Here is a 23,166-nt window from a genome sequence, read left to right on the forward strand (position 1 = left end):
TTGTTTGCCTCTTTTATGTTGCGGTATATGAGCCAGCCGTAACAACCTCAAATCGTTGCCAAGCCCTCTATCCATAATATTGCTTTCTCCAGTAAATAAGTTGTCTCATCTTATTTAGGAGAGAAATATGCATAGATGAAGCACCATTTAAAAGTGACAATCAAAAATATATGTTTAAAACTATGTCTGTGGATTTTGATGCGAAAGGACAACAGGGGGCACACTTTTTTATCATAGTCTGGTCATGGAGCTTTGATGTTGCCAAAAAATTGACTGTTTTTGAAATCGTTTCCCAAACACTTACCCTGTTTACCATTGGCTGTTCAAACAGACAGCCCCGCCCAAATCTGATGCTATTGGTTGAATCGGTGTTGCTGAGTCAAAGTGGTTGGGATGCTGAAACAAGGAGAATAAATAAACCTATGAATGGCTTATAGTTATTATATTATTATTATTATATAACACCTATTAAGTTGTTAGAGTACTATAAAAAGAAGCCATTACATCATTTAAAAAAATTAGTTAACATTTGTATAAATATTTATTTTATAATGACAAATGCAATATTGTTTTGTGTTAAGAAAATACTTTTGCTATAAATATTTAATATAGTTTAGTATGAGTATAATTAGATTTTGAATGTTTTGTTTCACACAGTGGCTACCAGTTTGCTGGCCTTGAATATGGGTCTGAGTGTTACTGTGGAAACCGCATCACAAGCACTCGGATGAAAGAGGAGGAGTGTAACTTGGACTGCAAAGGTGAGAAGGGTGCCATCTGTGGAGGTGTGTCCCGTCTGTCCATTTACAAGGTGGAGGAGGTTCTTCCTGGCCAGCGGAGATGTGAGTGCTTGAAATAAGTTTCTTTTTGCAGGGCAGAACTTCTCACCCATTCATAAAAATAAAACAACAACAGAACTTTTTTGTAATACGTTTTTTACTGGATGAAAGCAGCACTGCTTCTGCAGGTAATTCACTGTCTGGCAGTGGAGCTTTGATGTGGCCATATGTTTAAAACAGGTTTCCTCATCAGTCTCTTCCACATGCTGTTGGACCTTTGTGTTCTGACTCAATGTCCCTCTGCAGTATCATGCCAACTAGATTTGGCCCAGCACAACACTCACATACACAGCTATTAAGCATTGACCATATGTTTTGTGGCCTAAATTGAAAATGCTATCCATTGTACCATATAATAATGTCTTGTTAAGAAGGATTTTTGCATTGTTTGGGCTGTTGCTTTTAAGATGTTCATGTAATGCAACAGAAAAGCTATAAAGAGGTCTCTAATTGATTGTTTTAATTGCTATGCTAACATATGCTAAAAATTGTAAATGTGAAGGGGACACCAGGAGCAATTGTAATGCTTTACATTTTTTCATTGACACTCTTTAATGAGTTGTGACACATTAAAGTTCCCTCTCAGCCTGAGCAAAAAAGGAGTCTGAATAATTAAAATGTTTCTAAAATTAAAATTGTATGGCTGAATTGGGAAAACAGAATTTCTTTAAATGCATACTGGGCTTTATTTCATTAAAGTCTCTACTCAGACTCATCAATATATTTTAATAAAAACAGATTGATTGTAAATTACTGTTCAAAAGTTTGGGGTAGGCAAATATATTTTGAAAGTCTCTTATGCTCACCAAGGATGCATTTATGTGATTAAAAAAAATGTATAATTAAAATTGTAAAATATTACTGCAATTAAAATATTTAATTGACATTTTTTGTTTGTTTGTTTGTTTTCTTTGTATTTTTGTATATGTGTAACCTTTATTTAATTTTAGATGCAGTACATACTCCCCCAAATTATTAAAGAATTAAAAAATATTACTTTTTGTAATTATTTACTACAAATCTAAGCGAGGTCTACAGCCTATAATGCATTGCTTATTTTTGTGTGAAAATGTTCTGTGCATAATATCCTGCAAGACTCTTTTTTTCCACACCTATGTCGGTGAGCGTGGTCAGACTTGTTTTGTTATGGTTGAACAGTCTACCTCCGGTCTTAGTAAGAAGTTCAGAGGCTCACCTGAAGCCAGTGGTGCTCCTCTGCACTCTGTTTTAATAGTGCGTTATTTGATGTTTTCATGCAGCTGTGTCTCATTTATGGCCCTCACAAAGAATCATCTGATTGCTTCAAAAGCAAACAGCGGTCTGCAGGGCCTCTTCATTTATTTGGAGAGGCAAACAAAAGCCCCGGGGTTTCAGTTATAGAGTGCTTGTTTACCCTGCAGAGGTGACAAAGTGTCATGAAGGCCCTGAGCACACTCTCTAATGCAGATACAAACTTCTTAAATCACAGTATCAACTCACATCCGGTGTTTGTCCACGAGGTGAATCTGTTTCTTGGCTTGTTCACTGTAGGCTCTTATATGTCGAGTCAATTCTAGTTGGATATTAGCTGTGGAAACATTTGTAAATACAAAATACACATTTATTATAGTTAATGATGAAGGAATGTATTGTCTGATTAGGCAGGGTTCTTCTAGTTAACTAAAACTGTAACTAAAATCATAAAAATGTGTAAAATAAAATAAATGTTAACTGAAACAAAACTTGATGTACTAAAATTAAAACTGAAAAAAAAAATATAGACGTAAAACTTTAACTGGAATAAAAAAAAGGAAAATCTAAAGATTAAAAAAAAACAAAAAATCTTTCTTTTTTATCAGAGAATCCTAAAAAAAAGTATCACGATTTCCTCAAAAATATTAAGTAGCACATCTGTTTTTAACATAGATTATGGGAAATGTTCCTTGAGAAGTAAATTGGAAGGATTTCTGAATGGCAGGTGAAAATTTCAACTTTGCCATCACAGGAATAAACTGCATTTTAAAATATATTCAAATTAAAAACATTTATTTTGAAATTGTAATACTATTTCACAGTATTACTGTTTTCTGATCAAATAAAAGAAGCCTTGGTGAGAGTAAAAAACTTATTTTAAAAACATCCAAAATATCTTTTGAATGGTAGTGTACAGTATATCAACTAAACATATTATTATTAATATTAACATGTACATCTGCTATGGGAAGCTCAAAGTCAAAATGTCAGTTTAAAGCATAGCGATGAGTTTCATCAAATTCATTCCTTCATTCAAAAGCACCTGCTAAAAGAAACTTGCAGCTGTGCCTGAAAAGGGTTTGTGAAAAGCTGAAGCAACTCGAAAAAAAATCATATTAGCGCAGTTTCCTATTCCTGTGAAATGTGGCTTCTTTGCAGTTCACTCATTACCCATTCAGCCTGATTCCTTGAACTGTTTGATATTTCTTTGAAGGTCTGTGAGTTTTTTTTCTTAATTACACATTCACTGCTGCATTCCAAAACTTAGAGCAATGAACTGAGTGTTGGCACGAAATCTTGTTCCTACACCTTTTACCTCCAGTCAATGAGCAATGTTCTCCATTCTCCTCTGCCTTCAGACAGGAACGTGCGCTACCGGGGCTGCTTCAAAAAACCTGACAACACTTCAGCAGCTTCTCTGGCTCATGCCGTCCAGCCCAACCTCACCTCCCAGTGGTGCATCCAGACCTGCATGGATCAGGTCTGACTTTCCTGACTGTATCAACACTAGATTCATGTGGATTGGATATGGTCTGCTGTAGTTCTGATATATTCTCTCACTCTTCTAAACACAGTCTTCTTGTTTAAACTTGAATGTGTCCCCAGAGTGCACAAATTTGCTCTTCTACGCAGCATCTATCAGATGGTCATGCTTTGTTGGCAGCATGCTCAATTGATTCATCCTCGTTTTTAGCTGAGAATCTAATTGCACTGCTTGAGAACATTTTCAGATAATGATAACTCAGAATAGTTGTAATCTATCATATGGATTGAGAGACGTAGAGATCGGCTCTTGGTGTCATTCACATACATATTTATTCACTCTTATCAGGAGTTTCCTCTGGCCCTGGTCAGGAAGCCTGACTGTTTCTGTGGCTACGCTACTCCACGCTTCACTCTTCACGAGCCTGTAAAAGAGGAGCTCTGTGCTGTGGAAAACAGCAGTCTGCCTACCCAGGGTTCCCATCAGCTCTTCCTTCAGGTTTATCAGACACCTGTTCAAGGTAAGACTCTTTGGAAACCTCACTGATCTTAATAATTACCTCTGTGCTCACATTTCCCCAAACCGGCAGTTTATTCTTTTCACATAGAGCTCAGCCTCGAGATGTATGCTAGAATTAAATAGGGTGCCTGCTCATTCATTTCCAAGATTTTTTTTTCTGTGAAATTATATAAGAATGTAAAAGTGAATAATACCTTTTTAGGTATGCCTGGCAATGCTAAAGTTTCCAACAACACATAATAGCCTAAGGGTACCCGCATATCTTTAAAGTACCCATATATCTGAGACTGCTTGAAAAATAATAAGCAAGACTGAAAGTAAATATCTCCAACAGCTTGAGTCTTTGTGGGTGGATTTGGTAGTTAACTAGTTATTTTTTGACACATCATTTGTGAGGGGAATTAATAAATAAATGAGTGAATAAATATATTACAGTAAATAGAGTAATATTGTGAAATATTATTAGTTTAAAATAACTTGTAATAGATTTTAAAATGTAATTTATTCACGAGATGGCAAAGATACATTTTTAGCAACCATTACTCAGTCTTCAATATCACATGATTATTCAGAAAAAAATCTAATATGCTGATTTGGTGCTCAAGAAATATGCCTTATTATTATAAATATTGAAAACAGTTGTGATGCTTAATATGATTTGTAATTTCTAAATATATACGGTACATATTAAATATTTATATTTTTGAAGAGTCTTTGATAAATAGGAAGTATAAAACAAGAGCATCTTTTCAAAATACTAATCTTTTTGTAACATTGTAAATGTCTTTACTGTCCTTTCTGATCAATAAATGCATCCTTGATGAACAGAAGTGTTCATTTATTTTGTTCCAAAAATGTTTTATCTGACTTCAAAGTTTTAAACAGTTGTATATGTTTTGTAATTGAACAAACAGTTACCCTGTTTAATTAATACACATAAACAAGCGTAATTTAATGAACCAAATTAATCATAGGTTTTCTCTCTCAAATACCACCTGCCATCAACTAGCATGGTTTTATGCTAATTGGAATTATAAAGCTGTTATTCCCCCGACTTTCTGTTGCAATAGGAGATATGTTAACACAACAAAAGAAAATTAACATTTGATGTTTCAAATAAACTTCAGCCATTCTCACCTAACATTGGGATGCTTCGAAAAGCTATGCAGAGCCGTAGGTGCTACACACAAGCAAAAATCAGTCAGTCAATAAAAAAATCACAGCACTTTTACAAAAATAAATAAATAAAATAAAGTCTATGTAGTTCTTAAAAATCATTTTATTTCTAAAGATTTAGACTATTTCAGACAGGACCACTTTGGCAAATTACTTGAGTTTATTGAACACAATTTATCTTTTGGCGGTATGGTTCCTTATGGGGGTTCTTGCTCCCAAATTAATTGAACATAAAAGAGCTTAAACATTAACCCCAAGGAACCATCAGCTTGGAAATACATGACAATTAAGACACTTAATAATATCTTTAAAAGCAAACAATGGTAATCATGTAGATGTGGCAGTGGGACGTCTATCTTGTAGCTTGGTTATGAGGATGAGTGTCTCTCAGCAGTGAGGTCCATGCCAACCGGGACTTGAAAGCCTTAGTGATCTGAAACAAAGAAGACGACAACCAGAAGGTGCACGGTAAAATGCTCATGCTTATAATGGGAAGGGAGGGAGGGTTGCGGGCCATTTGAGCATACTTACCGAGCATTAGTGCCACGTATATATGTCCCATGTCTAATAGGAGAGTGGCAGTGATTGGAGCTATTTGACAGCTGACCGCATCAGCATCTAAGCCTATGCCTCCGTGGCCTGACTGAACTAACGCTGCGCTCGATTTTTATATCTTTATTAGATAACCCTTTGAGGCATTATTTTATGTGATTTTTTTATTATTTTTTATAAACAGATACAATATAGTGTAACTGCCTGGCTGATAATAACAGGTTGTTATGTTATCTTACCTTCTGAAAAATTTCTGGAAATTTCTTATTGTCCAGATTCCAGATGCACAGAGAAGAAGTTTCTTCCTGAGAAGTCCAGCTCACTGGTGGCTCTGTCCAGTTTTCCTGGTGCGGGGAACACCTGGGTGAGGCACTTGATCGAGCTCGCCACAGGCTACTACACAGGCAGTTACTACTTTGATGGCACCCTCTACAATAGAGGTAAAAGTAGCACCACTCTACCAGTGGTCATAAATCTTACCATTTTTAAAAGCTTGCTTGTCTTTGATAGACACAAATCAAACCACTCTGAGAGATATTATTGCACAGATGAATTAATTTAAGGATGAATTTATCATCATTGCTATATTTTTGTCCCTAAACAGGCTGATGTCTCTAATGAAAATGGGAATCCAACCAAAGTTTAATCTGTCACTACAACATCATGGCAATAAATATACATACTGTATACATCTTATAACTTCTTTTTTAAGAAGTTTGGACTGATTTAAACAAAACTCCATAGTTTGTGAGTCTTTTGGAATGATTTATTAAAAACCAGCAGAGCCTGTTTTTTTTCTTCTTCTTTTTCTTCAGCTCCTACTATGCAGCTTTTTGAGATCGCTTGATAATGTGCATTTGGGCACAGTAGACCTTCTCTTTTCTTTCAAATGCCAAACTTTATTGAGGATTTTTTTTCTATCATTAAAGAACTTGACATGCCTTGAAAGTTAGAGTGTCTTTTCAAATCCATCACAGAACCTGACACATTTGCCTGAGGTGGGCCATGGAGCTAATGCCTGGACTAACACCATTTCTGATGCAGTTTTTGGAACGTATGTGTTTGGATTCAGAGGCGGCACTGAGCGGTCGCCACATGCAGTTGGCTGTTTATTCTAATCCTTTTCTCCTCCCAACTGTGCAGGCTTCAAGGGTGAGAAAGATTACTGGAAGAGTGGAAGAACCATCTGTGTGAAGACACATGAGAGCGGCCAGCGGGATATAGAGATGTATGACTCAGCAATACTGTTGATAAGAAACCCCTACCGCTCACTCATGGCTGAGTTCAACCGCAAGTGCGCTGGGCATCTTGGTTACGCTTCTGAACAGCACTGGAAGAGCAAAGGTATTATGAGTACAGTATGTTAAGCTCTTCTCGGAAACTTTGTTAATGTTATTTTAGTGCACTTATATATACTATTATAGTTTTTATTAAAATTATTCATTTCAATTTAAGAATTTTTTCTTTTGTTAAATTTGTTAATTTTGTTATTTTTTTTATCTTTTTAAATATTACTATTTAGGCTTATTTTTTTAGTTTTAATTAGTGTTAGTTAGTATTTATTTCCGGTTAATTAACATTTAAAAGCTTGTCCAATAAATTTTGTAATCTCAGAGAAATTACTTTCACTACCAGTGTTGGGGAAAGTTACTTTTAAAAGTAATGCATTATAGTACTGCGTTACTTCCTAAAAAAGTAACTAATTACGTTACTTAGTTACTTTTTATTGAAAGTAATGCGTTATGTTACTTTTTTGTTACTTTTTAAATCTGGACTGGGCTTGCTTGTTTGCTTTTAAAATAAAAAGTTATATTTTTGGCAAATTTAAAAGCCCTTTCACACCAAAAGTTTCAGGCTAAAGGAAATGTAAATTCACGTCTGTACAGTAGAATACAGAAGAAGAAAGTTCAACACTCTTCAGTAATAAAAAAGAAGAACATATGTTAGTTTATCTTGTGTAATTTTTGCTTATTAGTATGGTTGAATTGGACCATCGAAGATCAGCAGCAAATTGGTTAATCAAATGGGATTAAATACATAAAAGGTACTTTTATTATTTAACATACTTAATTATTACAGCTTTGAGTCATATTCTGAGTTCCCTTTAATTGTTTTTATTAATTTTGAACAAAACTAAAGGTTTTTTTTTTTTGGTGTGAGCGAGATGAATTAATGCATGTTCACATTTATTCTAGAACTTAAGTAACATCTTACTTCCGATTTCTCTCAACATAGGGACAGGAGAGCTTTCAATTAATTAGAGCTTTAAATTAAAAAGTAATGCGTTACTTTACTAATTCCTTAAAAAAAAAAATCGGATTACGTAACTCTCGTTACTTGTAATGCGTTACTACCAACACCATTCACTACCATAATGGTTATCGCACAATATCAGAATTCTTTTTTTATTTTATTTCATCAGTGTCTATTAGTATTGCAAATATATACATACAGTTGAAGTCAAAAGTTTACATACACCTTGCAGAATCGGCAAAATGTTAATTATTTTACCAAAATAAGAGGAATTGTACAAAATGCATGCTATTGTTTATTTAGGACTGACCTGAAGAAGATATTTCACATAAAAGATGTTTACATATAGTCCTAAACAGAAAATAATAGTTGAATTTATAAAAATGACCCTACGGAGCCCAGCACATGACATGCAAGAAAAAATAAATAAATTGTGCGCACGATTTACTAATTCGTTCCCTCGATTTGCTAAATCGTGCGCACAATTTATAAATCAAGTGAACAAAATAGTAAAACGAGGGAATGCAATAGTAATCGTGTGCACATTTTAGTACAGTGAGGGAACAAATTATTAAATCGTGCACACAATTTATTTATTTTTTTCTTGTATGTCATGTGCGGGCTCCCTGTGACCCTGTTCAAAAGTTTCCATATATTTGATTCTTTATATTGTGTTGTTACCTGAATTATCCACAGCTGTGCTTTTTTGTTAAGTGATAATTGTTCATGAGTTTGTTTGTCCTTCAGAAAAATCCTTCAGGTCCAACAAATTCTTTGGTTTTCCAGAATTTTTTGTGTATTTTAACCCTTTCCAACAATATCTGGTTGATTTTGAGATCCATACAACTGAGGGACTCATAAGCAACTATTACAGAAGGTTCAAACAATCACTGATGCTCCAGAAGGAAAAAACATTCATTATGGGGGGTGGTATTAAAACTTTTGAACAGAATGTAATTTTTTCCTATTTTGCCTAAATTAAAAATGTAAATTTAAAAAAAAAATTTAAAAGTTTTTTTTATTTAGTAATGCCCTTCAGAAGCTACTTACATGTTTCCCAGAGAACAACAAAAAAAGTTACATTTACTCTGATCTTCCTGATCTGAAGTCCTCCAACCAGGCTCTTAATGCATTTGTTGTCTAAAATACTTTTATACTTCTTCTCCCTTTAGAGTGGCCTGAATTTGTGGGTAGTTATGCCTCCTGGTGGGCTTCTCATGTTTTGGACTGGCTGCGTTATGGAAAGAAACTTCTGGTGGTGCACTATGAGGAGTTGCAGGAATCACTGGTGCCCACATTACGATCCATCACTTCCTTCCTCAATACCAGTGTCAGTGAAGAGCGGCTCCTCTGTGCTGAGTGCAACAAGGATGGCCACTTCAAGCGCTCAGGTGTGCGACGGCCCACCTTTGACCCCTTCGCCCCAGATATGAAACGCCTGATTGATGGATACATCAGCACTGTGGACCAGGCCCTCAGAGCCAGCAACCATTCTGGGTTGCCAAAGGAATATCTACCAAGATGATAAGTCCAGAACTAGAGTACAGGACTGTCTGTCTCGCTCAAGCTCCAATGCTACAAACTGTGATGCCCAGGAGATATTTTGATTTTTTTCCTTACATTGAGGTCAGAAATAATGCCATATGATGCTGGTGTGCTTTGAGATCATCATGTTTTAAAGGCAGTATGGGGATCAGTTTGTAAAAGGAAGCAATTTGCAGACTTGAACTTGAGACTCAGAAACATCTCTAGTCAGAGGCTAGTCTCAGCCTCAAACGTCACCCCCACGGACCATTGGCTAAACGTCTAATGCATATGGGACACAAAAGTGGAAACACTTCAGGAGTGTCAAAGTCATCATCGGATTGGTTGAATGTTACAGGATTTCGGGGAGACATGTGTGTCGCGCTCTTTAACGTTCCACCTGGAAACAAAGGTGGCGCCAACCCCCTCACAAAAAAAAGAAAGCAGTAGTGTTTACAACTGTGATGACGAGTGCTTATCAGGATCAACTAAACACTGGAGTTTCAAAAGAATGTGAAATATTTAACGTTTGCGGCATAGAATCTTTAAAATACCTCCGAGAGTTTTACACACCGGTCTGTTATTGTGGTGACATTTCCACACCTCGAACCGTGACGCTGAATGAAACGAACTGTGATTGGTTGTTTCACATGTCAGTCAAATGGCCTCATGGGCGGTCCTTGGCCAATGAAAGCTGCCATGAATCCCAGACCATCAGTCTGAAGGTCTGGCTATGCGAGACTAGTTAGAGGCAAAATAAGTCAACAAGAGAAAAATTAAGGCCATTTACAAAGCTGATATCATAAATGCTAGGCTAAATGTAACCTATTAGTGGTCTGTAACCACAGACACTGCAAAAATGATTTTAGTATTTTTGTCTTTTTTGGTAAAACATCTTAACATTCTTAAAACAAGATACATTTACTTTAACAAGCAAACTGACATAAATATAAAGACTTATGTAAAGAAAAGTATGAAAATTGAAAAATAAAACAAGAAAAAATGGGCTAACCTTATCTATTTGCAGATTTTTTTTTCTTGTTTTAACTATCAACTCTTTTTTTTCAGAAAACAAGACATAAGTTATTTTGCTTCTCAAGTAAATTTATCTTGATTTAACATCATTAAAAAAAAATTTGTAGTGTATTGAGGATAAGGTTGAGGACAATGTTATTATTCGAGAATCAAGTATTGAAAAAGTCATATTAATAGACCACAAAACTAAATTTTAAGTTCAACGTATCTATGCTATAACGGCCCTGATAGAAGCAGAATATAATAGGATGTTGTGGAGTAGAAAAAAAACATTTTCTTTCAAACCTTTAAGTTCAAGAAAATATGACATGGCAAACAGACTTAGCATACATCAAAGTCAAATGAATAGTGACAGTCCCATCCCTAGATTCAGAATGGAACGAAAGCTTTCAGCTGGACTAGACAAGACTTGCCTTGCGGAATGACGCTAGCCTGATGCTAATCCTCCCAGAGCTGATTAGCATGCTGCCAGCATGCTCCAGACGTGTCTGGATTAAGCGCTGGTGTAATATTATTTTGCACATTGCCAAACTTCTACAAATTCAGACAATGTCACTGTAATGCTAGTGGCAGGAATCCCACCAGGGGGCTGTTACTGCTGAGTTATTCAACGAGACGCAAAGGATCAATCGGTTAGCATCATTCAGCGTCAAATTTCTCACTGTTTGAGTTTGGTCCATAATTTAATACCAGTGAGTAGGTTCACACGAGCTGAGCTGAGTGTTAACTTTAAACAAACACCCCCCCATCTGTCATTGGTCTGAAAAAATGATAGTAACACCCCCAAAATTACATCACTGGTTCAGCCAGTGTTGCTATGCTGGAGTGATTGGGGTGTTCAAAGAAAAAGGAGCCATTTTAATAGTGCCACAGCCATACTGTTTACAATTATTGGATGAATCAACTAAGCTAGGATGGAAGAATGTTTTTAATACTGGAAGAAAACACACACACGCACACCCACACACACATACACACACACACACACACTTAAAGAGATAGTTCTATCAAAATTCCTAAAATTCAATCTAAAATGTTTAAATTCAGTCATCATTTATAGAGTTATTTTAGTAGGATTTATTTACTCTTACAGTATTTATGTAGGGTGACCATATGGGGCATTTTTACGGGACTTGCCAGGATTTCTATATTGCCTAAAAATATCCAGGTTTTGGCTGTTTGCACTGTGCAGATCGATCGTTGTATGACATTCATGAGAGCTATAGAGTGTGGAGCAGATGGCTCCTTATGCTTTCAAATCGCTCTCATGGTACTTTGATGTCATGATCGTTGTGCAGCGATGCTTCAAGTCCAACGAACAAACAAACACATGTGCATATTTGCATCTGTTTGATCGTTCTCTGTAGATCTCACCTTCTCACGTGCCACGATTGGTCGATTACATACAATACCTGCATGTTATTGGTCAAACTACTGTACTTTGGATGTTTTAGGCAATATAAAAATCCTGGCCAGGACGTGTCTTGTATGAATGGCAAAAATGGCAACACTATTTCTGTGTGAACTATTCCTTTACGCCTTTATTAACTATAATCTGTCAAATTTCTTTGGTACCCATGACATTTTTAGGCCCCTTATGATTCCCGAAAAGAGATGTAAATCAGTGAGCGTAACAGAAGGATAATTAATGAGCCATATATAAGGTTTAATGAAATATATCAGATTTGGCTTTAGGTTGGTTCTATAAGCCTCTGCTGTGGAGAATAAAATTCTGTGCGCCCAGTATGAATTATAAATGAAATCCATTGTGCCCCCACTGTGATTTCCTGCAGGCTTGGTGCTGAGGTCATTGTGTCTTGTCTGGAGAACTGTGACAGATTAATGTCTAAATGAAACAGAATTTATTTTCCGTGCATATCTTGTAGATCGCTGCAGTATAAGGTGCACACATGCAGTAAATCGATACGTGTATGGTAGTGTGTGGTTGCGTATGTCTTGTGTGTGTGTGTGTGTGTTTGCACGCACAATTGTGTTCATGTGCCTCATTCCATGGACAAAAAAATCTAATTTTTTCATGAGTCATGTTTGCTGAACTATCCACAGCAGCAAATAGGTTCTTTTTCTGCCATCCTAGGGCAAAGGAAAAAGAGGCATAATGAGCTTGTCTTCTTTTTTTATTTTCATAAACTCTCTTGACATCGGTCAGACCCTGCGACTGCTATTCACTTTTGCAGATGCTATTGAGAGGGGCCGGCCCCCCAGGTTTTACTGCTGTTGTGAAAACACGGTGAATAAAATTCATGATGAAAGCTGGTGTCTTTTATTCGTTTTCTCAGAAGTGGTGACAAAAGATGTTTGAAAGCATTAAGTCACTTAAATGTTTCAAAGACTTGCTACTAAGATATTCAGAGAAAAATAGAATCCAGCAGATGACTGGGAGACTGAAATATTCTGTATTACTACTACATCATTTACTGAGCAATGCGAGTGTCACATGCTCACCAATGGATTCTCTGCAGTGAATGGGTGCCGTCAGGATGAGAGTCCAAACAGCTGATAAAAACATCACAATAATCCACAAGTGATCCACTTATCTCCTGTCTAATGATTAACATTTTGAGAAATGAAAAGCTGTGTGTTTGTAATCACAGATCATTCAAGACATTTTTAATACCTATCCATAATACTGGTTTCTCCAGTGAAAAGTCATATCAGGACAGAAATATATACAGATCAACCACTGTATACAAGCAAAAAAAAATTTTTTGGCGGATTTTCACAAGATGCTAATCAGTGGACTGGACTCATGTGAATTACTTGTAGATTATTGTGATGTTTTTATTAGCTGTTCGGACTCTCATTCTGATGGCACCCATTCATTGCAGAGGACCAATGATGAGCAGGTGAAGAAATGGTAAATTCCTCCAAAATCTGTTCCGATGAAGAAACAAATTTGGATGACCTGAGGGTTTCAATTTTCAGATTTTTTATTTATTTTATTTTTGGTTGAACTATGTCTAGCACAATATATATTATATCCAAACCTTAGGATTAACTTGAAAATGGTTCTTATAATAGGGACTTAGAGCTTTCTGTCCTACGTTTTGTCGCCTTTTTTAGAAGATAGGGTGCCTGCATCTGTCTTGCATCAGTCTTTAATCACATTTTTGTTCCCTCTCCTTGATCATTGCTTTGAGCCCCCTCGGAGCGCAGCAAACAGTTAAAGGCCTTGCTGTTCATTCCCCTGTGTCATTTGAAGCTGCAGGCAATCTGTCTTTTAAATGTGGCTACGTGCCTCTCTCATGGTAGCTGAAGTTCTGTGCGGCTGACTCTTGCCCTAACGCATGCGAATGTACAGTACAAACATATTTGAGATGAGAAGAAATGTGGCAGAACGTATTTAGCAAAGCATGAGAATACAGAAGGGTCATCTGAAAAGGTTGATAGCGGTACAACAGAAATTTTGTATATGCAATTTGTATAACCTCAAATTGCCTGACATTAGGGATGCACAATATATTCGAATCATATTGACAATATTGACAAGGCTTTAAAAACTACGGTAACACTTTAGAATAATGGTCCATTAGTTAATGTTAGTTAATTCATTAATTAACATGAACAAACAATGAACAATACATTTATTACTGTATTTATTAATCTTTGTTAATGTCAACGAAAATACAGTTATTCATTGTTAGTTCATGCTAATTCACAGTGCATTAACTAATGTAAACAAGCACAACTTTTGTTTTGAATAATGTATTAGTAAATGTATATGTATATACAGTATATATATATACAGTACAGACCAAAAGTTTGGACACACCTTCTCATTCAAAGAGTTTTCTTTATTTTCATGACTATGAAAATTGTAGATTCATACTGAAGGCATCAAAACTATGAATTAACACATGTGGAATTATATATGGAATTATATACATAACAAAAAAGTGTGAAACAACTGAAAATATGTCATATTCTAGGTTCTTCAAAGTAGCCACCTTTTGCTTTGATTACTGCTTTGCACACTCTTGGCATTCTCTTGATGAGCTTCAAGAGGTAGTCACCTGAAATGGTCTTCCAACAGTCTTGAAGGAGTTGCCCGAGAGATGCTTAGCACTTGTTGGCCCTTTTGCCTTCTGTCTGCGGTCCAGCTCACCCCTAAACCATCTCGATTGGGTTCAGGTCCGGTGACTGTGGAGGCCAGGTCATCTGGCGCAGCACCCCATCACTCTCCTTCTTGGTCAAATAGCCCTTGATGCCTTCAGTGTGACTCTACAATTTTCATAGTCATGAAAATAAAGAAAACTCTTTGAATGAGAATGTGTCCAAAGTTTTGGACACATATATATATATAATATATATATATATAACTTAACACTGGACTTAAAGCAACTTGGGGTATGAGCTTCTCCACCCTTCCTCCAGACTCTAGGACCTTGGTTTCCAAATTACAAAACTTGCTCTTCTCCTCGTTTCTGTGTGGTGGCTCTTGATGCCTTGACCTCAGCCTCAGTCCATTCCTTGTGAAGTTAACTCAAATTCTTGAATTGATTTTGCTTGACAATCTTCTTCAGGCTGCGGTTCTCTCTAGACCTTTTTCTTTTTCTTCCACACTTTTTCCTTCCACTCAACTTTCTGTTAACATGCTTGGATAAAGCAATCTGTGAACAGCCAACAGCCAGCTTCTTTGGCAATGAATGTTTGTGGCTTACCCTCCTTGTGAAGGGTGTCAATGATTGTCTTCTGCAGTCAGCAGTCTTCCCCCTGATTGTGTAGCCTAGTAAACCAAACTGAGAGACCATTTTGAAGTCTCAGGAAACCTTTGCAGCTGCTTTGAGTTGATTAGCAATGCATATTACTAATCAAAAATTAAGTTTTGATATATTTACGGTAGGAAATTTACAAAATATATTCATGCAACATGATCTTTACTTAATATCCTAATGGCATTTGGCATAAAAGAAAAATCGACAATACAATTATTATTATTATTTATTTATTTTTTTTGCTATTACTACAAATATACCCCAGTGACTTAAGACTGGTTTTGTGGTCCAGGGTCATATATACACACACACTCACACACACACAGAGAGAGAGATTTAAAAATTGTTGAAAAACAAGTATAATATACATTTTCCCTTAGACATTCTTTTACAGTGAAAATTATTCTTAAACGCATTATGCATCAGCTACCTAGTGATGCAGTCAGTGAAGTGAATAAGCATGTAAACATACTTTTTTAAACCCACATACAACAAACAGAGAGATAGCTGCATCTCCTCACTTATGCTCTTCAAGGCTAATGTATGAAGCTCCTGTCTTTCTCTGTGTGTGTATCTAACTGCTACATCAACCTTCCTGACCTCCCGGATCTAATCAGCCCAGGTCAAACTCAGCCAGGTGACGTCAGTTTAGATAAACTAATTGCTCTGACTGAACAGATGGACCCTCGATATAAGAATGTTTGTCCTTTCATCAAGGCTGAAACGAAGAGGCACATTGATGCAGCCATACAGATGGCATTTCACCCTCAGCACCAGATTTTGCATCACATTAGCATTGAAATGGCTTTCATTTCCAACATGCCTTATGCATCTTAAAGTGAACAGGCTCATATAGCACATACACAGAATTCATATGCTTTTCTATCATTATGCTAATGGAATATTTAAAGCTCTCACCCGCATCTGTTTTTAATAACATTTACAGCTGATTTCCTGCATAAGCACAAGGACGTTTCCCTGAAAAAGGAAAATAATCTCTGTGGAGTGGAAAAGACTTAGGAAAAGGATTTGGTCCTGCTACAGTACATGCCCTTGGTGCTATAACAGTAGACCATGACTAACTTGTAATCTTCTCAGAACTGTAATGGGCACAAAGCATCAATCACACACAGCCAAAACCCACACTTGTGTGCAGACATACTGTAGCCTTGAAATGATTGCACAATGAAGTGATATTTTTACATTACAGCCATTTTGAAGGGCATGGAGGGACAAAGCTTATCCTTATAAATTGGCTGACAAAAGAAAGAAAGTTCAATGTCACTAGTACAACACGTTACCCAAATTTGACATGTAATGCTATTTTATAGAATTGTCAATAAAAAATGTGTCAGTACGGAAACTAGGAGTTTATGATTCCAGTCATTTTTCATGCAACTGATTGTTCTCCCAATGGAAAATATAGTACTAATTTAAATAGAATTATAATATTAACATGATGTCTCAGGACTTACTGACTGCAATCCATTAGATACATTTCTTCATGCTGATCATTCAAAGACAGAAACCCTTTCATCAGAGCAGAGAGATCAGAGTCAGGTGTGGAGAGTAAGTGGAAGTCTGAAGTTTTTTGCGACAAACACAGGATTATTGAATTCTTGAAACACTTGAATCCTTGATTATTGAAACACAGGATTACTGAACTTAAAGAACTGGATGGTTTTTGAAAGAGCTGATATTTGACGGATCCTAATCAGCCTGGGCCTTCTTCCTATTGAGTGATCTTGCCTGAGTGGATCACCTGGCCAGGCCTCTGGCCTTTCTCCAATCCACAATAATCCAACAAAACAGGTAATCATGTCACGAAGTAGCAGTAAGAAAGCTCTTCACAATGAAGAAGACTTTGTTACTATGGACATTTTGAAAGATATGTTGGAAGAACAAAGGAAATTTTACACTAATATGCTCGATAGACAAGAATCAAGCTTCTTGTCTTTTACAAAAACAATGCTGGATTCTGTAAATACCAGAATTGATGGGATCATTAAAGATGTGCAGGAAGTGAAGACCAGCCTTCAGTTCTCCCAAGCTCAAATTGACGATCTTAGGGCAATGGAGAAGAAGGTGGATTCATTTGAATCTCAATTGCAGCAACTGTCCTCACTGTGCACTAACTCTGAAGAGAAAGATCTTGCCTTAAAAATTGATTCCCTTGATAACCAGAGTCGCAGAAATAATCTGATAATTGATGGCTTAACCCAGGATAACGCATTTGAATCGTGGCCAGACTCTGAGAAGAAGGTGAGGGAATTTTTTAATGACAAGCTTAAAATTGATCCGAAATGTATTGAAATTGAAAGAGCTCATCGTATTGGAAACTTGAAACAGCAAATAACCACAAAACCAAGACCAATTGTTGTAAAATTTCTACGTTACAAGGACAAAGAACTTATTCTCACAAAGGCGAAAGCTCATCTCAAAAACACTGGTGTCTATGTTAATGAAGATTTTTCTGATCGCATTAGGAAGAAGAGGGCCGAACTGTTTCCAGCTATGAAGGAGGCCAGAGAGAGGGGAAACTTTGCTGTTATTAGCTATGATCGGCTCATAGTTAAACCCCGTCAATAACATCAGATGGCAACTACCAGTGAAGCTCAAATAATTCTTCTCATTGTACATGCATGTCAATTTATTTTGATCTAGTCCACATGCATGATGATTTCTCCTGATCCAGACCAAAATAATATTCTCCAACTACAACAGAATTATTTTGGCACCTCTGAATACTATTGTGAAAGTACTTTCAAAACTCTGACAAATTCTCTTAGTACTGAAAAATATCTTTCTTTCCTTCATATTAATGTTCGTAGTTTGTCTAAAAACTTTGAGGGTTTATCCACTTGCCTTGAAAATCTAAATTATACCTTTAATGTGATAGGGCTTACTGAAACATGGCTGACTGACAAAACAGCTGGGAATTTTCATTTAGAAGATTACAAACATATTTTTAGATGTAGAGAGGGAAGGGTGGGTGGAGGGGTTTCTCTGTTTATCAATTCTAGTCTACATTATAAAGAAAGATGTGACTTTGAAAAGCTTTTTAATTCTTCTTCAGAAGTAGTAGCAGTAGAAACTAAATTAGCAATAATTTTATGTATCTATAGACCACCTAATTGTGACCTCTCTGCATTTATTACAGACATCTCAAATGTACTGGACATCATTTCTAATGAAAGGAAAAATTGTTACATAATGGGTGACTTTAACATTAATATTGAAAATAGTCAGGGAAATATGTTAATTCAAGAATTTACTGATACTATGTCTTCTTATAGCTTTAATCCTATGATTTCAGTTCCCACCAGAGTGACTAATACCTCAGCAACTCGTATAGATAATATTTTTACTAATGTGTATAATAAGACTATGAAATCCGGTGTCCTGTGCATTGATGTGGCTGATCACTGTCCCATATTTTTGATCACTGCTGATGAGACTGAAAATTGCCCCCCTATACAAAACGTTAAATATAGACGAATTTTTAGTGAAAGAAATTTGATAAATTTCAGACACGCTGTAAGGCAAATATCATGGAGTGAAATTTATCATTTTCATTGTTTATAAAAAATGTTACTCAGGTTTACAACTCGTGTTTTCCTCTCCAATCAGTGCCTTTGAAGCGCAAATTGTCCAAACCGTGGATAACTCCAGTTATCATAAAGTCCATGAAAATCAAAAATAAATTATATAAAAAATACATTCTTTGTCCTACTCCATTTCATCTATTGCAATTCAAAAAATATAGAAACAGATTAAATCATGTCATAAGAGGAGCAAAAACCCATTATTACAATAGGAAATTGGTCGAATATCAAAATAATGCATCTTCTTTATGGAGAACCATTAACTGTATTCTTAATAAAACACATTCTAAAAAGCATTTACCAAATGAATTTAAGATTGACGATTCTATTGTTTCAGATCCGCAACAAATTGCCAAAAGATTTAATGTCTTTTTCTCTGATGTAGGTCCAACATTGGCTTCTAAAATTCCACCTAGTCATTTTGGACCACTAGAATACATGAATTTTCCAGTGTCTGAGGATTTTAACTTTACTTCTGTTACCGAGGATGAGATTAGAGATATAATTATCAATTTAAAAGACTGTTCACCAGGACATGATATGATTGACAGTAAAATATTAAAAGCAATTTATCCCGATATCATTAAACCTTTACTTTATATTTATAATCTTTCCCTAGACCAAGGAATTGTACCTGTAGAGTTGAAAATGGCGAAAATTACACCAGTTTATAAAGAAGATGACCATGCTATTTTTAACAATTATAGACCAATTTCTGTGTTACCAGCCCTGTCCAAAGTTCTCGAAAAACTTGTTTACTCAAGATTAATTAAACATCTGGACAAAAATAATATTTTATATGCACACCAGTATGGTTTTAGGAAACAACATTCCACTTACATGGCACTTGTCCATTTTTTGACTGAGATATATAAAGCAAAAGATAGAAATGAAAACACTATAGGTATTTTTCTGGATCTTTCAAAGGCATTTGATACCGTTGACCATTCCATCCTGTTAAAAAAACTTTCACATTATGGTATACGAAACAAGTCACTACTCTGGTTCACCAATTATCTTTCAGACCGATATCAATCTGTTAATTATAATGGGACAGAATCCCCTTTCCTTCTCCTTCAGTGCGGCTTACCGCAGGGTTCCATCTTGGGTCCCTTGTTATTTTTATTATATGTTAATGACCTCCCTAATGTCTCAGATAAACTTTCTAAAATTTTATTTGCAGACGATACAAGTGTATTTTATTCCCATAAAAATCCAGAAATCTTAATAAAAGTAGTTAATGAAGAACTTGACAAGTTATCTACTTGGTTCAAGTCCAACAAATTGTCACTTAACATAAAAAAAACAAGTTACATATTGTTTGGTATTAAGTCTAACACATTTAAATCTTCAATGAAAATTCAAATTGATAATATCTCCATTAACAATGTTAGATCTGCTTGTTTCCTCGGCGTTATACTAGATGACTCTTTATCTTGGAAACCTCAAATTAGTGCCATAAGTACAAAAATAGCCAAAGTGGTCGGTATATTAGGAAAAATACGGCATTTGATTAACAAAAAAGTTGCAATTATGTTGTATTATTCAATGTTGTATCCATATATCAATTACTGTAATGTTGCTTGGGCTAGTACCCACCCAACTAAACTAGAATCTATTTTTCGACTTCAGAAGCGAGCTTTAAGAATAATATTTTGTGTAAATCGTAGACACCCCTCCCAATCACTGTTTGCTCAGGCAAGTATTCTTAGTGTTTACCAAGTGAATCAGCTTCAAATTGCTTTATTCGTTTATAGCTCTATAAAAAAGTTATTTCCTCAGCATTTTTGTAATATTTTTATTCTTAATAATGAATTTCATCAGTATCCGACTCGTAGTAGTCGTCTTATTAGGCCTACCTACTCTCGTACGACTCAAACACAGTTTAGTATATTATACAGAGGGTCAAAGGTATGGAATAGTCTTCCCCCATCATTTGTTGAGGTTTCTAAAGAACAGTTTAAACAGAGAGTAAAATTATTGTTACTAAGTTGTTTGAATTTTCCGTATGGGTTTGTGCTTTAAATCCAATTTTACATTGTTTTACAATATGTTTTTAATTTGTTAAATATAATTGTTCCTATGGAGATTGCCACTAATTAAGCCCCTTGAGGGTTTTTCGGCAATTGTCCATCACATTTTTTTTGTGAAATGTATAACACTGTTTGTTTGTTTTTGTTTGTTTGTTTTTTGTTTTTTAAATGTTTTTTGTTGTGAAAATAAAATCAAATCAAATCAAATCATCTGTAGCCATCTATAATGTAATTGAAAATATCAGACAAATTGTCAAAATCGGACAAAAAACTGGCATTGGCTTTTTACTTTTAAATGATTAAATATAGGAGCAATAGAGCCATATGACTATATATATGTATATATATATAGAGAGAGAGAGAGAGAAAGAACATATATATTCTCTAAATCCCTATATAATTAAAAGCTATATTGTTCCCCTGTTAAGCAATTTAAAAGTAATAAGGCTTTAGCCACAGTTGTTGTTAAAAATGGCCAGGACTGCATTGCAGAGATTTATTATGATACTATGGTTTGTAAAGCAATGCTTTCATTCCCTCATTTCAGAAAAAAACACACCCGTAACGTACATCAAGTTTGAGAGAGATGAACAAATGAACTGATTTCTCAGGAGGAACGTTTTTATGTGTCATTGTTATGGAAATAGCAGCACGCTATCATCGGGCATTGTTCACAGTGCTCCGACGCGTCTAACCACAATACCTGCAACAATTGCCAAATCAGCTCCATAATCTGTAAAATAACACAGCTTCCACGCTCTCCCTTAAGTCTGATTTTATGCACATTCTAATAAGGTGTTTAAATGTCCTGCAATCCAATGAATAATAATTGCCTAGAAACTTCATTTAAATTCAGAGAGTGCTTGAGAGGTAGCGGTAACATAATGCATAGGATAGGTTTGAATTGATAATCTCGTGAAGAGGCTTTGCCCTTCACCGACTTTACTGCAAGTTTCGAGGCATCCGAGGGAAAACGTGCCAAACAAGTGGCAGGGGAACAAAGTACAGTCATAACAAGTTCTCAGTGAACCACTGAAAATCAAGCACAGGTGCCCAAAGGCACCTAAGCAAAGCATACAACCACAACCATCTCAAAAGGGAGCGAGGGTTGCGTGTTTCAGTTCCGCAGTAGATAACAGATCAAATCCATTGGGTATGTGTCTTTTTACTGTGTGGTAGGCTGTTTATGCTTAAGGGGTCAAAGCAATCCTGGGTGATCTTACAGATATGAATCATACTAAAAAATGCAGGATAAGATTACAGTTACAAAGGCTCTATATAATATATCATTTAATAGGCAGAAGGCCTCTGGCTTTTTTCATGGCAGAATGTCAGAAATACATTTCCATTTTCTTAAAGGGATACTCCACCCCAAAATGAAAATTTTGTCAATCACTTACCGATATGTCATTCCAAACCCGTAAAAGCTTTCTTCAGAACACAGTTTAAGATATTTTGGATGAAAACAGGGTGGTTTCTGACTGTCCAATAGACTGCCAAGTAAAATACACTGTCAAGGTCCAGAAAAGTATGAACATATCTTCAGAATAGTCCATCTGCCATCAGTGGCTCAATACTTTTTGTACGCGGATAAACAAAAATAATTACTTTATTCAACAATTTGTCTCTTCTCTGTTACTCCACACCAGCGTAGTGCCATTTTGGTGAATCTGAGCTGTACAAAGACAGCATACACTCTTCTGAAGTGAAGTGAAGTGACATTCAGACAAGTACGGTGACCCATTCTCAGAATTCCTGCTCTGCATTTAACCCATCCAAAGTGCACACACACAGAGCAGTGAACACACACACAGAGCAGTGAACACACACACACACCCTGAGCACACACCCAGAGCAGTGGGCTGCCATTCATGCTGTGGTGCCCAGGGAGCAGTTGGGGGTTCAGTGCCTTGTTCAAGGGCACCTAAGTCGTGGTATTTCCGGCCCGAGATTCGAACCCACAACCCTAGGGTTAGGAGTCAAACTCTCTAACCACTAGGCCACATCCTTGTGGCGTGGCTGACACAGAAGCACATACACTGTCTGCGTACAGCTTAGATTCACCAAAATGGCGCTGTGCTTATGTGGAGTTACACAGAGGAAACAAATATTGTTGTTTATTGTTTTATTCGCATACAAAAAGTATTGTCGTCGCTTCATAACTTTACAGTTGAACCACTG

At 36.0% G+C, this 23,166-nt stretch overlaps 1 protein-coding gene and 1 long non-coding RNA gene across 2 annotated transcripts in view; both read left to right on the top strand.

Annotated features, from left to right (window-relative positions):
* The window catches only part of LOC132107878 (sialate:O-sulfotransferase 1), a 35,366-nt gene extending 25,022 nt beyond the window's left edge, over positions 1–10,344 (top strand). Inside the window, exons 4-9 of the mRNA XM_059514199.1 lie at positions 658–842; positions 3,431–3,552; positions 3,904–4,075; positions 6,078–6,242; positions 6,946–7,146; positions 9,228–10,344. Of these exons, the coding sequence (XP_059370182.1) occupies positions 658–842; positions 3,431–3,552; positions 3,904–4,075; positions 6,078–6,242; positions 6,946–7,146; positions 9,228–9,580 (1,198 nt within the window). The 3' untranslated portion in view covers positions 9,581–10,344. The remainder of the gene's footprint in view (positions 1–657; positions 843–3,430; positions 3,553–3,903; positions 4,076–6,077; positions 6,243–6,945; positions 7,147–9,227) is intronic.
* Positions 10,345–11,637: 1,293 nt separating this feature from the next.
* On the top strand, positions 11,638–12,884 carry LOC132107879 (uncharacterized). Its single transcript, XR_009424370.1, has 2 exons — positions 11,638–11,714; positions 11,783–12,884. It is a non-coding gene; the product is annotated as an uncharacterized LOC132107879 (long non-coding RNA).
* The last annotated feature ends 10,282 nt before the right edge of the window (positions 12,885–23,166 follow it).

Source organism: Carassius carassius, chromosome 28 (genome assembly GCF_963082965.1).
Source record: "Carassius carassius chromosome 28, fCarCar2.1, whole genome shotgun sequence".
NCBI lineage: Eukaryota > Metazoa > Chordata > Actinopteri > Cypriniformes > Cyprinidae > Carassius > Carassius carassius.